The 13353-nt window shown below is 35.9% G+C and overlaps 1 protein-coding gene across 1 annotated transcript in view; it reads left to right on the forward strand.

Annotated features, from left to right (window-relative positions):
- The window catches only part of RGS7BP (regulator of G protein signaling 7 binding protein), a 34383-nt gene extending 22101 nt beyond the window's left edge, over positions 1-12282 (forward strand). The window contains exons 3-6 of the mRNA XM_064736405.1: positions 543-673; positions 8253-8400; positions 9670-9740; positions 11261-12282. Coding sequence (XP_064592475.1) covers positions 543-673; positions 8253-8400; positions 9670-9740; positions 11261-11352 — 442 coding nt within the window. The 3' untranslated portion in view covers positions 11353-12282. The remainder of the gene's footprint in view (positions 1-542; positions 674-8252; positions 8401-9669; positions 9741-11260) is intronic.
- The last annotated feature ends 1071 nt before the right edge of the window (positions 12283-13353 follow it).

The following is a 13353-nucleotide window of genomic DNA, read 5'->3' on the forward strand; positions in this document are numbered from 1 at the left end:
TCGCATCACTACTTTAAATATGGGGGGAAACAAGTTCAGGTAGAATGCATAGATGGAGTAGGCTAAAACTGACTTGTTTCTATTGAGAGTGTCTTCAAAGTAGTGTTGATCACTTTTGATAGAGGATTTGTAATCTGAACAGGAACTGTTACAGTGGCCTAGTAATCTGCATCTCTGTCAAGACCAAGGGTAACTGAAATAGAATGGCAGAAGACGGCTTCAATCTCACAGAAAATACTTATCCAAAGCATTTAAAGAGAAGATGTCTCAGTCACTTATTTACCCATTTTCTGAAAACAGAGGAGATAATAAGGACATACAGTCTTACCAAAGACAGCTCAAGTTCAGCTAAGCTAAGCCTAGAGTTTTATAGTTCTAATGAATTGTTTGTAAATACTGTTAGGTAGAAGAAGTATAATAGTTTGTGAAGCAGATTCTGATGTGAAGCAGATGTGGCTGCTAGCAATAGTAAGGAAGCGGATTTTATCACCCTCACATTCTTCTAGTCTCATTCCTAACTACATTTTTCTCTTTCATTGCAGCCCAGAAGATGGTGAAATCCATCCTGAAATCTGTAGACTATATATCCAGTTGCAGTGTTGTTTAGAAATGTACACAACAGAAATGCTAAAGTCCATATGTCTGCTAGGATCGCTGCAGTTTCATCGTAAAGGTACTGGATTGCACAAATATGCAGATGCTTGTTTTAGAAAAAGAACAATCTTTTGAGGCATGCCTGAATATTCATGAAAGATAAAACACTGTCCTGGTTTTGGGTGAGGTGGAGTTAATTTTTTTCATAGTAGCCATCATGGAGTGATATTTTGGATTTACACTGGAAGCAGCATTGATAATACAGGGATTTAGTTATAATTGTTGTTAAACCCACATGAGGTCAAGAGCCTTTTTGCTCCTCACCCCACCTCACCAGCAAGGATGCTGTGGGGGCCCAAGGAGTTGTGAGAGGACAACCAGGACAGCTGATTCCAGCTGACCCAAGGGATATCCCAGACCATATGGCATCATGCCTAGCATATAAAGAAGGGGAAGATGAAGCAAAGTGAGTATATCAGTGATGGCATTTGTCTTCCCAAGTCATCATAAGGTAGCCTTATTTTCCTGGGGATGGCTGAACACCTGTCTGCCCATTGGGAGAGGTGAATAAATTCCTTGCATGGCTTTTGCTTTACTTATTAAAATTGTCTGTTCCTCAGCTCAGGAGTTTGCTCACTTTCACCCATTCCGTAGTCTCCTTCATCCCACAAGGGTGAGCAAGTGTGGGGCTTCATTGATGTCCAAGGTTAAATCACAACAAGCACCAAACTGTAAAGAGAATTATATATATATATATATATATCTATGGGTAGGTTCTATAAATATCTATAGGTAGGTTATATAAGTATCTGTAGGAACCTATCTATAGGTTCATCATCATTCTTACAGAAGTGTGTCTTACCAGGTATGTACCACTAATGTTCTCACCATTTAAAAGTCTGATTCTTTTTTAAAAAAAGTAGTTCCTTAAGTTTTAGCTGTCATTAGTCAGACAAGTGGGCAAACTTAGTAATGTTATTAGACATATTTGTCAGGCAAGATATGTTATTAATAATGTTGCTGTTACTATTAGTTTTCTTATCTCACTGCTGCTTACCTCTTACTGCTGGCTATCTCTTACTGGTTCCAGTAAATTGTTCGTATCTTAACCTGTGATCTTCACCTTTCGTGCCTCCAATTCTCAACTCCAGCCTGCCCCAACAGAAAGAGGAGGGGGAGAGAGAGAGTAGCCTGTGGCTTAGGAGAATGTCAGTGATAGCACTAAATTGGGGAGTATCATTCCTAAAACAGTACCATAGCAAAAGGTAGATAAATGTGGTTCAGAAGATGCCCACCTTTATAAAAACAAATAATAGACTTGGAACTGAAAGGAGATGTCCTCACTTCGGTGAAAATGCATCTCTCAAGTATACATTTCATTCTTGATTAGGTGCCTACTGAAAGGAAGATGTAGAAATGCTGATAAATTACTGTATAGTTTACTTAGTAACCTCATTGCTCAGTGATGACACAGGTTGATTAGGGCTGTATCTGTGCTGATTGTAACTACTCTTTCCCCAGATAGTATCTCATCAATAAAAAAACATAGTAAAGCAAGGAAAAGTTCTGTAGTGATCTGTAATAAAGATCTTGCAAAGAACCTGCTGCATTTCCTGTCATGCTAAAAGATCCTGTAGCGTACTTTTCATATCTACCTGTAGAATACTGCTAAAGCCAGGGATATTTTTATTATGAAAGAAAGAATGGGAGATTTGTAAATGCTTAACTGTGGTTCTCAATTATTTTTTCAAGTCAAAAATAAGTCTATAAAACAGGAAGAGAGAGAATTAGCAGAGCCATTGTAGAACAAGATAATAGTAGCTGTTGAAACGAGTAATTGTTTTTAAGACAGATTGTACCACATTTCCTAGCATTGGCAACAGTTGTCAAACCCTCTGCTGAACTGCTGAAAGTAAATAGCTTAAAGTGACCTGAGTAACTTTGAAATGTCTTGTCTCTCCCTTTTGCTTCTGGATGGAATTTATATTAATAGCTTAAGCTAAACATCAAACTATTCAATGTCTAAAGTTGGATTAGAAGAGCTACACCTTAGTTCCTACCTTGCAGTAGGTTAACTTTGATAGACATCTGTTTTTCAACTCACCACAGAGATCATCGTGTTAGTTATTCTGGCCCTACTGATTAGTGATTTTTGTCCTTGCCAGATAGAGTGTTTTAGAGATAAACACAGTAACTTGGCTTCAAGCTTCTGTGACATCTTTGAAAAAAATACATAGTAGGCAAAAACTTTATGATGACAGGGATTCAAATAATTTGAATACCCAATAGACAATAGCTGTTTTGTGTTAAATATTTAGTATTGGCAACACCTAGAAGTATTGCAAGGGCATCATGCAATGATGGAAATTCGAGTCCTGTGTTAATTGTTTTTTCACCATGAAGGTAGCTGCACACTAGACTGGCACCGAGAGGGGCTGTGAAATATCCATTCCTGGAGATACTGATGGCTCAAATAGTCCTGAGCAGTCTGATGCAAGCTGGCCCTGCTTTCAGTGGGATGTTCCACTACATGACTTTGCAACTTATTTATTCTGTGTTCTGACAGAACATACCATTTTCAAAGGAGCATTCTGAACCCATACTTTTCGTTGATTTCTTTACTTACAAAGAATGAAGTGTAGGCAAAGTGCATAAATTTATGTCTGGGAAGGAAAGAGACAATAACCTCACCATTATGCAAGATATTGTGATGCTGCTGTGTTTTTTGTGTTTCCACTTCTTTAGTTTTTCACAGTTTTTCATCTGAGTGACCATATTAAAAAAAAGTTTCTTGTGCCGTTAACTTTTGCTTAAAAGGTGTGCATGTCTGGTGTTCCTGTTCTGTCTTGAAGCTAATTTCTGTGGGTAATATTTTCCATGTGAATGTAGCATTTCCCTTCTCTAGCCCTCTTCCTTGCCAGACAATTTGTATCTTAGGTTTTTAAACCTCCCATGAGATTTGACCAATTCATGTTCTTAGTCAGGACACAGCAGAGATTCAAGTAGAATGACATGCAGACTGTTCTCAGCAACCTGTGGCTTGTAAATAATAATGTAGGTATTGGTAGCTTGATCAGAATTTATCAAATAAGCTACAGAACTGATAAAACTAAGGCAGTTTGCTGATGCTGACGTTCTTTTCCTAAGAGAAACTCAGCCAGCAGAAAAAAAAAAAAAGAGATGTCTTACTAGGAAAGATATTCTCTTAAAGAAACACCACATAAAAATTTGAAGGTCTGAGCTCAGGGTCTTGACTGCCTTTCACAGCACATATCTTCTCATATCTCCTTGTCTTTCTTTTCAGCTGAACAAATATTCCTTTATTTGCTGTATATATATATATAAATCTTCCTGTACAGAAATTTCTTGCATGGTTACTGTGTATTAGAATAAATTACTGCTGTTATAGAACTGCTGCTAGAAAAGTCAGATAGTCTGTTATTTCTTTGAGTTGTAATGTAATGTTTCACTGTATTGGCCACAGTGGAGCCAAAAGCCATAAAAATTTGCAGCTGTGTTATACAGTAAGTAAACTGAGGTAAGTGCTCTTCAATAATTTTTTGTAAGATACCTACACTACAAAAGCCCAGTGCTGAGAATATATAATGATTCAACAGTTCAGTATTCAGAAAGTTTGCAAAGAGCGCAAGGAATCATGCCTAAGTATCTTTAATTCAAATGTTTTGTAGTTACTTAGTCTGGCTACCTGATCATTTAATCTGTTACTCCTGCTTTCCATAATGCCAGGAGTTCTGGCTAACTAATACACATGTAAGTACTTACTTGGGCCTACATCTTTCTTTTATCCTAATTGTTTAGTGTCATATATTTTATTTATTGCACATCATGAAGGAAAAATAACAGTTATTGAGATATGTGAGTCCCACCTGACATGTATAAACAACAGGTAAGGGCAGAATGATGCCAGCACTAACCAAGTACAGGTACCTGTATAGTCATGCAAAAAAGGCAAGAATTGAGTCTTACAGGAAAATCAAGCATGCATACTACTTGTGTTTCATGTAAGAAATTCATGGAGTTAATTATTGTATTTCCAGTGTTTTGTGATAAAAATATGAATTTTCTTAAAATAGTACCTAAAAGTGATAGTTTATTTTATGAACTACAAAAATGAACCCTTGGTTCAGTGGAGAGATTTTTTTTACTTTTTGGCATTGTTTAAATGACATGCTTTTTAGAGTTTTGAAGGGTAAAGGAAGGATTTTTTAATGGTTGTGCTACAATCATAGTATTCTTCTATTTAAAGACTGGTAGATATGTACTATTACTTACACATATCACTTATGCAAGGAGGGATAAGATGCAGGAGTGTAGAAGAGCACACAGGTAGGGAGAAGCAAAATCAAGAGACACCCATTCTTACGTGCACCCTATGAAGAAGTGAAGGAATGGGACAAGAACAGCCATGGAAGGAGGGTAACACAACTTTCATCATAAAATCGTTGTTCCTATTGCATTTTCTTTAATAATAGTGTTTCCAGTGAGACGGTCTCCAAGATCTGCAGGTCTTAAGTGTAAATGGAGAATTAAATTCCTCAGGCTGTTAGCCATATTTGTCAAATACCTTTTTTACTTACTGCACAATTCTTTCCTATTCCCCTTTGTAGATTTTCCTGCTCATGCAGTTTAGCTGCGATATATAGCTTGTGCATTTATCCTTAATTGCCAGGTTAGAAACCTGATGTAAACACTACTGTCTTTTTGAAAGAGGGATTCTCTCAGCTTTGTTAGTCTGGTATGCCACCCAAAGATCTCAAGTTCCTCTGCAGTGAAATGCTGAGGGATGGGGTTTTTTTTGTCTTTTCTTTTTTTTCATTCATCACAGTTCTGTGCGAATTAGGTGATGACTAAGAGTAGGTGTCTAGGGTTACATGAAGACAGCTAACACAGAGATCACCACAGAAGCAATAAGGGGCACAACAGGTGAGACACATAAATGATGATGTTACTGAACTGACAATTTTCTGCCCTCTTATTTATCCATACTCATGTTTGATCCTCAGCATTATTTAACTAAATTGATTTAATTTCATATCAAAAGCATTTTCTCCTTCTTACAGTAAAAAAAAAAAACAACAAACTGAATTACTGATGAGAAAGGAAAGAATATATCATTGCAACTAAAATGATTAAAAATCTTTCCATTGACTACATTGAAAGTAAAATTAAGGGTTCATATCAATTTTTTGAAGAATCTATGACAGAAGATATCCTTCCCAGTGACTGTAAGGATGAAAAGATTTAGAAGCTTTTGTTTCCCTATAGGCTGTGACCAGGGTAGAAATGTTAAGCCTGAGTCATACATTATTCAAGCAAAGCCTTTATGATTAGCTGACTCTTTAACTGCTTTGAAGAGACTGAGCAAATGATCTGAAATTCAAGAAAGGCTTCATGAATTGCTCACAATACAACAGAATTACTGGTAATCTTTTTCTAGGAAAAGAGATCTGTGAAAAGAGATCTCTGTAGTTCCTTCTGCCAAATCTGCAAGAGCTTGTCTTTATGCTGATGAAAAGAACATTACAGTCTCTGCTTCTGTTCTCAAGCTGAGAAAAAGAACCTTTACTATTATTTCATCTAGTGCTGTTACTGTTTCCATTGAAACACCTTTCACATCCCTGAAGAATGCATCTCTTCAGCATGTCACCAAGGGTCAGGTCAGGGTTCCACCATGACACTTAAAGATAATGAAACAATCCACTAATACCCTGTTTCATGAGTAATGCCTTGTGATATCAGTGGCACATAAGATGGTTTACCTGAAACCTTTATAGTGAAAAAGTAATATGTGAGATATTGGTAACATTATGTTGTGTTATGGACTTCTTGTGATGGGAAAAATAATGAAGCTTATATGACTGAACAATGAAAACTGTACCATATGAATCACCTTAAAATAACAGCATAAGCTGCAGTTAAGGACAAGAAAAATTTGAAAGTTAAACCTACAGGGTGATACAGAATATAAAATATGTAATCTGTGAAGTTGGCTTAGTGTGCTATTCCACAAGCAATTGAGTAATCTTTCACCATTACAGTTTGTAACCAACAGAAAGGTTTTGGTCTCTTTGTCTCCTCTCCCTTATAATGCCTTCACTTCTTCATTTCCACTGCTTTTGGAAAAGGAGAATATGGTCATGCTTCTCTGGAACTTTCTCCTGGATGTGTGGGGTTTTTGATGACCTCACATAAACAACTTCATCAGAAAACATCACATTTTATTTTTCCTTTTGTTGGGGTAATCTATCATTTCAATGGCTAAAGTGGATTACAGAAGGATTTGACAAAGTATAAGTTAGTAAGCAGCAAAGAAGGGACACAGGAGATTCTTTCATGGAGGCTAAATTTGTTATGGTCATGTCATGCACTCTTTAGGATTCATTTAGGTAACTGTGGGCTTCCTATTGGATTTGAAGAGCATTAAAACATAAACAAGTATCCTCTGTAACATAAGCAGCATCTAGTTTGAGACACATAGCTAAGAATAACTTTTTTTCTTTCTTTTTTTCAAGGAAATAATTTACCAGAATGTAACTATTTAGATAACTTATCCAAAAAATGTTGTCTTATGATTCAGGAAGTTCTATATTTTAAAGAACAAGTTTATCTCCCTGATAGCGGGGATATACATTTGTGATGTGGAAGAACAGTATACCATTGTCTGCAGTTTTGGCCTCTAGCGTCCCAGAAAAATGGCCTGAATGACCATGGCTCTATTAGCTGTTCTTCATATACTTTGTCAAGCCTTACAGAAACTACTCACATTTGTACTGATGTCAAAACTTTTCCAATTGCAACAATTGTGAAATGAAAAAACATTTCCTATGCAACTTTTTGTACTACTGGTTTAAATGTTGACAGTGTCTGGGATGCACTCCAATGTGAATTTTCTTCTGTATTTGGTGCCAGAATTGTTCTTGCCACTACAGATAAGAAATGCTGTCAGGTAGTCCAAAGGAGATTTGCAGTTTTACCAAAATAATCTTGTAATGGTTAACTTTCTTGAATGCTCCATTATCATGATCCAGTCCTTTATCCCGTTCTCTTCCTCACAATAGCCTTGAAGAACTGTCATGAAGCACCTCCCTTCAATTTCAACACTATATTTAATTTTCATACAGGGAGCATGAATTAGGTAGGTGTCAACACAGAAGTTCAGAATGGAATGCATTTGGGCTGTGGGTGGTGGCAGCTTTATATTGCTGTTAAATCATAAAATACAGAATTTCACATTTTTGTCTTTGGTCTTCCCTCAGTATTGCTGTAGTACTTGGAGACAGGGATTGCAGTGTTCTTTAGTGTCAGACTTTTGAAGTTGTTTCCAGAGTGTGTGTTGTAGTTTCCTCACTTATTTTTTTCTGTTTTGTCTTCTGGTTGTTATTTTGTGTTCCATGAGAGCCACTGGAATTTAATTGAGCCCTTTAAAATTGGTAAGAGTAACATATGGCAGCACTGATTTCTGCCTTGGCGTGGTCTGCTCTGCTTCTGAACAGTTCTTACTCAGAGTTTGCATCTAAGCAGTGTTTTTCTCCATTTGTATTGTGCAAAGTCAAGTTCAAAGCATCAATTAGATAATTTGAGTATCTGCATTAATCAATAAATAATAGGCATACATGTTTTGTTTAAATATTTTAAAGGAAAAGAACCTTGTGGCCCACCCAAGATCTTAGATGCTAAAGTGGAGGAGAGTTCTGAAGTACCTATTTTAGAAGACACGTCATTATCACCAACAGATATTCAACAGCATCTATGGCAGGTTTCTACAGATATTGAAAACACTGAAGGGTATGTGTAGTACTTCATTCCTAAACAAACAAATTTCTTTCCAGGATTTATTTATCTATTTTTTTTTAATTTGACAGCCAGTCAAATTGTTACTATGAAAATTATAAGTAAATTAAATAACCTGTTAACTTCTCTGGTACATTTAACAGAATTTTTGGTTTTGTGAAATACTCCTGAAATATGCCAGACTCCAGTTATGCATTTCAAAATTAAAACCACATAATCTAATTAATTCCAGTTAGTTCCACCCATAGTTTTAAATTTGGAAGTTTTAGGAGGGGAATGGGAATGTTGTAGCGGTATTATCTTACTCTTTTAACTATGCAGTTGAAAGACAAAAATGAGACCCTTTACTAGAAAATAATCCTGATGGCCATCATTTCTTTGTGTTCTATTTTGAGGCTTTGTATACTAAGTTGCAGCTGAGATTTGAATTGTTAACATGCTCATTTGCATAAAGCCAAGTTCTGTTCTACTGGGCCATAGTGTGGAGAATAAACAGTGCAATTTTTTACTAATCATTCTGCTGCATTTCTGAGAACCATTTTATGTGTAGAAGAATGAAGCAAGATCATATTGGATTTAAATCCTGGAAGCATTAAGACTTTACCAGCCTGTAGTTCTGCCATCTATGTGCTAAATGGGAACTCTTTGGAAATTTCTGGCCTCTTTCAAAATGTATCAAAATGTGATTTGATTTTGGAGATGTTGTGTTGTTATCATATTTTCCATCATCTGCCTTCCAGAAAATCTAATGCCAGAGTCCTCCCAAGGCAGGTGAGAATGATAGCCCTGTTCCTAAAATTTTCATTTAATGTGCAGTGTTAAGTATCAAGGATTAGTTGCATATGTTGTAATTTTCTTCTGAACAGTGAAACACATTAATGGCACAAGCTACAAAATGCTGAAAAGGGGTATGAAGATGATATTACTAATAGCTAATATTAATTTTAAGACATATTGTGTATTTTGCCTCAAGGGTCACATTATGCCCCCAGAGGCTTCTAATGTTAAATACTCAAGTGCCAGAATAGGTCATAAATCTGAGCTAGGAAGTTAGTATCACACTTCCATAAAAATGCTCCCCTATTAATTTCATTGCTCTTTCTTTTGGTATGCGTCTTCTGAGACATGTATGTAAACCAAATGCTTGCTCAGTAGATTTTTGTATTTATTGCTCTATTATTTTTGCATATAAACTGTGAGCCATACCCTGTGAAGTCTCCAATTGTTGTTCCATTGTATCTTTTTAAACTGTTGTATCCACAGGGATATGAGAGAAATGAAAAACCTTTTAAGTAAACTCAGGGAGACTATGCCTTTACCATTGAAAAATCAAGGTAAGTTTTGAATTTTCTTTATTTATTACAAATTAAGATAATTTAAGGGTTTTCCTTCCTTTATATACAAAAAAAAAAGAAAATCTAGGGTCCTTTTATGGAAAGTACAAAAAGAAAAATCTAGGCAAAATCTCTTCCCTGCTGATTCAGTGGAGCCAGAATCTACGGGATCTTTGGCCTCTTGAGTTTCATATGAGATATTCTGGAATTTATAGGTACCGTATCTGTAGATAAAATAATAGACTTTTCCTGGTGATGCAAAGGCAGGAGCAGAACTACTTCACAGTGTCTGGAGTCCTTCTTTCTCAAAAGTAATGAAGGTGCAGTTTGCACAGACTATGACAGGGATCCTTGGATCCTTCTGAGTGATGAGATTTGCTTCACCTCTGTAAGGCTTTTAGCTTCTGTGGCTGACATTGACTTTCTGTAGAAAAGCTACTTGCCCTGAGTCTGCCACCAGGCTGCTTTTCCCACAGACAGCTATCAGGTACCTCACAGAAATGCACAGGTGGGCAGGGTCTCCATCCTATGCATGTATTTAGCAACGGGCGTTCATTTTGTTGGCATGTTAAATACTCCACATCTACAGGCACACTCTGTTTGTGAGAACAGCATTAAGGTGATAATTTTTCTTTTTGATTTCTTCTTGATAATGGGTGTTCCTTAAATGTGGTGCAGTCTTTGCACAGTGGTATGATGAAATGTACTGAATGCGTCCTAGATCTTATCCCTAGTAACTAAGCAGCCTGGCATTCATCATAATGAATAATAATAATAATAATCTCATATTCTAAGAGATGAATATAGAATGATTCTATTCATTATTCAAGTAAGATTTCATGGTAGGAGAGCTTGATTGAAAACTATGTTGAAAAGTAAAAGGGAATCACTAGTGATACAGATGTACCATTGCAAAGACTGGAAGAGTGATGAAAGGTCCAGGCTTAGTCTAGAAGAGTGTGCTGGAAATAAGGAAGGGAAAGACAAATTGGGGACATATAATGCATAGAGAAACTTGAATTTAGAAGAGAGATAAAGGCATACAGAGTTCTTCTTTGTTGCCTGGTGTCAACACTGCCCTTCAACAATGACCAGAAAATCACTGCCCCTGTGCAGCAGGATAGGAAGCAGCCTAGGGTTTTAAAACTCGGAGATGTCCCCCAGGATCAGGTAATCATTATCATTATTATGGAGATCCTGTTAATTAGCATTGTAAGACTCTCAAATGCAAAATTCAGGTTATTATTTTCTCTGTGCTCTATGGGATCTACCACAGAAAGGGTTGTCAAGCATAGGAATGAATGCCAGGGAGGTGGTGAGATGTTCAGGAAAGGGCAGTACCTGGCACTTAATGCCGTGTTCTGGAGATGTGGTACTGATCAGTTACGGGTTGGACTCAATCTTAGACACATAAATGATTCTGTGATCGTGTAGGTGCTGCTAGGACACATAAATGATAAAATCTTTTTCTGTGCGTATGTGTACATGCTTGTGTTAAAATGTGGCGTTTTTCATTACAGATGATAGCAGCCTCCTAAACTTGACTCCCTATCCACTGGTAAGAAGACGGAAGCGAAGATTCTTTGGATTGTGTTGTCTTGTCTCAAGTTAGAAGATTAGGCACAGAAGCACCATGGAAATCATGACTTTGATTAAACCACTATTATTTGACCACTGAAAAGATGAAAGTATAAAGTATAAAGTATATTTTCTACACTAGTCTATTCAGTTTTGTCTTCTGCTCCATCCCCCTTTCCAAGTAAGAATTTTAATACTTTCAAATTATGGTGGTCAAAAAATGGCTGTGGAATAGATCTAGCATATTTAAAATTTTTAAAGTATGTTTTGCATGCTTACTTTCAATCACTCAAAGAAGACACATGAATTATGATTCACATATAATTTTAGAGGGTTTTTTTAATTGTTTGAGCTGCAGCTAAAAGTTTGTGTGTAGTACAGTACTCTTACTAGTATCATATTAAAATCATACGCTAACAGTCTTCAAGCATAGCAGAAGAACATTTGATTATTCTCTCACAGTCTTTAAGCATAGGAAACTATTTAAGAGCAAAACTATTAAAGTTCTAAGACATTCAAACAATACTGTAACAGAATTTGTACAAAATCTCCAGTTGCTTTTTTTGTGCTCTCATTCATATTTAGTCTTCCACTGTATCTCAAATTCAAAGCTTTATAGAAAAATATCTTAATTTATGATAAAAAAATCATATATGAAAATAGATAGGACTTGTAAATACAGAAAAATCAATATCTATAAACTGTACAATGCTTAGAAGCAACAAATTTCCTTTTCAGGCAATGGTATATCTACAAGCTTTTGAAAAAAATAAATAATTTATTAAAAGAAGGCCTATTAAAATAAACAATGTAAAACACAATGCCAACTCATTTTGTTGCCAGTAGAATTCAAAGCATGATGTCTGCATATCAAGTATTGATCTTATAAGGCATGCCAAAATTATCTCAGACTGTAAGATACTAAACGTTTTACATTGTTAATAAAGTTTTTTATTTAAATTAAATGTTGTCTTGTTTCTAGTTGCATTGCCAGACTATGTATTTTTTTCTAATTTTGTTGTCAGAGTACTACAAAAATTTGTTACAATATTTCCATTTCAACAGGAATATTTACAAAGAGAGATTAAAAAAATATGCATGACTAAATTCTTTAAATAGCACCAAGAAAGGTAACTTCAATGTGTTTGAAGATTTCAGGTCATGAACTATTCTTAGGCATATATATTCTAAAGCATCTGAAATTGAGATTCCTACACACACAAACTTTGCAAGTTTGTGAGAGCAAGCAACATTTTTAAGAAGAATGGAATCGTAGTCCGCAGCACAGTGTTTTTCCAAGTTAATTCCTTAAAGTTTTCTGCACATTTCTCATGGACCTTGCGCTCACTAATCAGAGCTCTTGTCCTTAACATTCAGCATTGGCATGTCTTCATGAGAAGTCTCAAAGCAATAGACTCACTCTCTGATTCCATCCCCACAGATACGCTAGATTTTGCAACTGCTAGAACTTTGGAAAAACAGCTCCTGGTGTGTAGTAACTATCGAAAATACTGTCTGCAAAACTGATCAGTAGTTACAATTAACCAATTAATTTTTTTCAGCATGAGTGAAAAAGAAAGACATTAATGCCAAAAAAAGTATGAATTGAAGACTGAATGTACAGTGATGCTATAAGAAAGGGGGAAAGAAAATTTCATACAAGATTTCTTTAGAAGTCCTGTTTTTTGGTACACACAGAGAATCAGATGGGCAGATAAAGCAGTGACCTTGTCTAATTCATTACCTACCCATATATCATTGCAAGGAATTTCATATGCCAAGTGACATGACAGCTCATATCTCTGTGTTTTAACCACATGTATTGCAATGGAATATTACTGAGACAAATGCATAAACATCTTAATATTACCAAACTCTTGACATCAGTCATGTCACAGTGAGTTCCCTAACTTCAGTGAGAAGTATCACATTCTGTGATAGACTTGAACATGTTGTCTTCAAAGCCCTTTGAGACTGCAGTGTATTAAAATGTACAATGATATGCATCCCTGTACCTTTTGTTATTCTGGAAATT

This window comes from Zonotrichia leucophrys, chromosome Z (genome assembly GCF_028769735.1).
Source record: "Zonotrichia leucophrys gambelii isolate GWCS_2022_RI chromosome Z, RI_Zleu_2.0, whole genome shotgun sequence".
NCBI lineage: Eukaryota > Metazoa > Chordata > Aves > Passeriformes > Passerellidae > Zonotrichia > Zonotrichia leucophrys.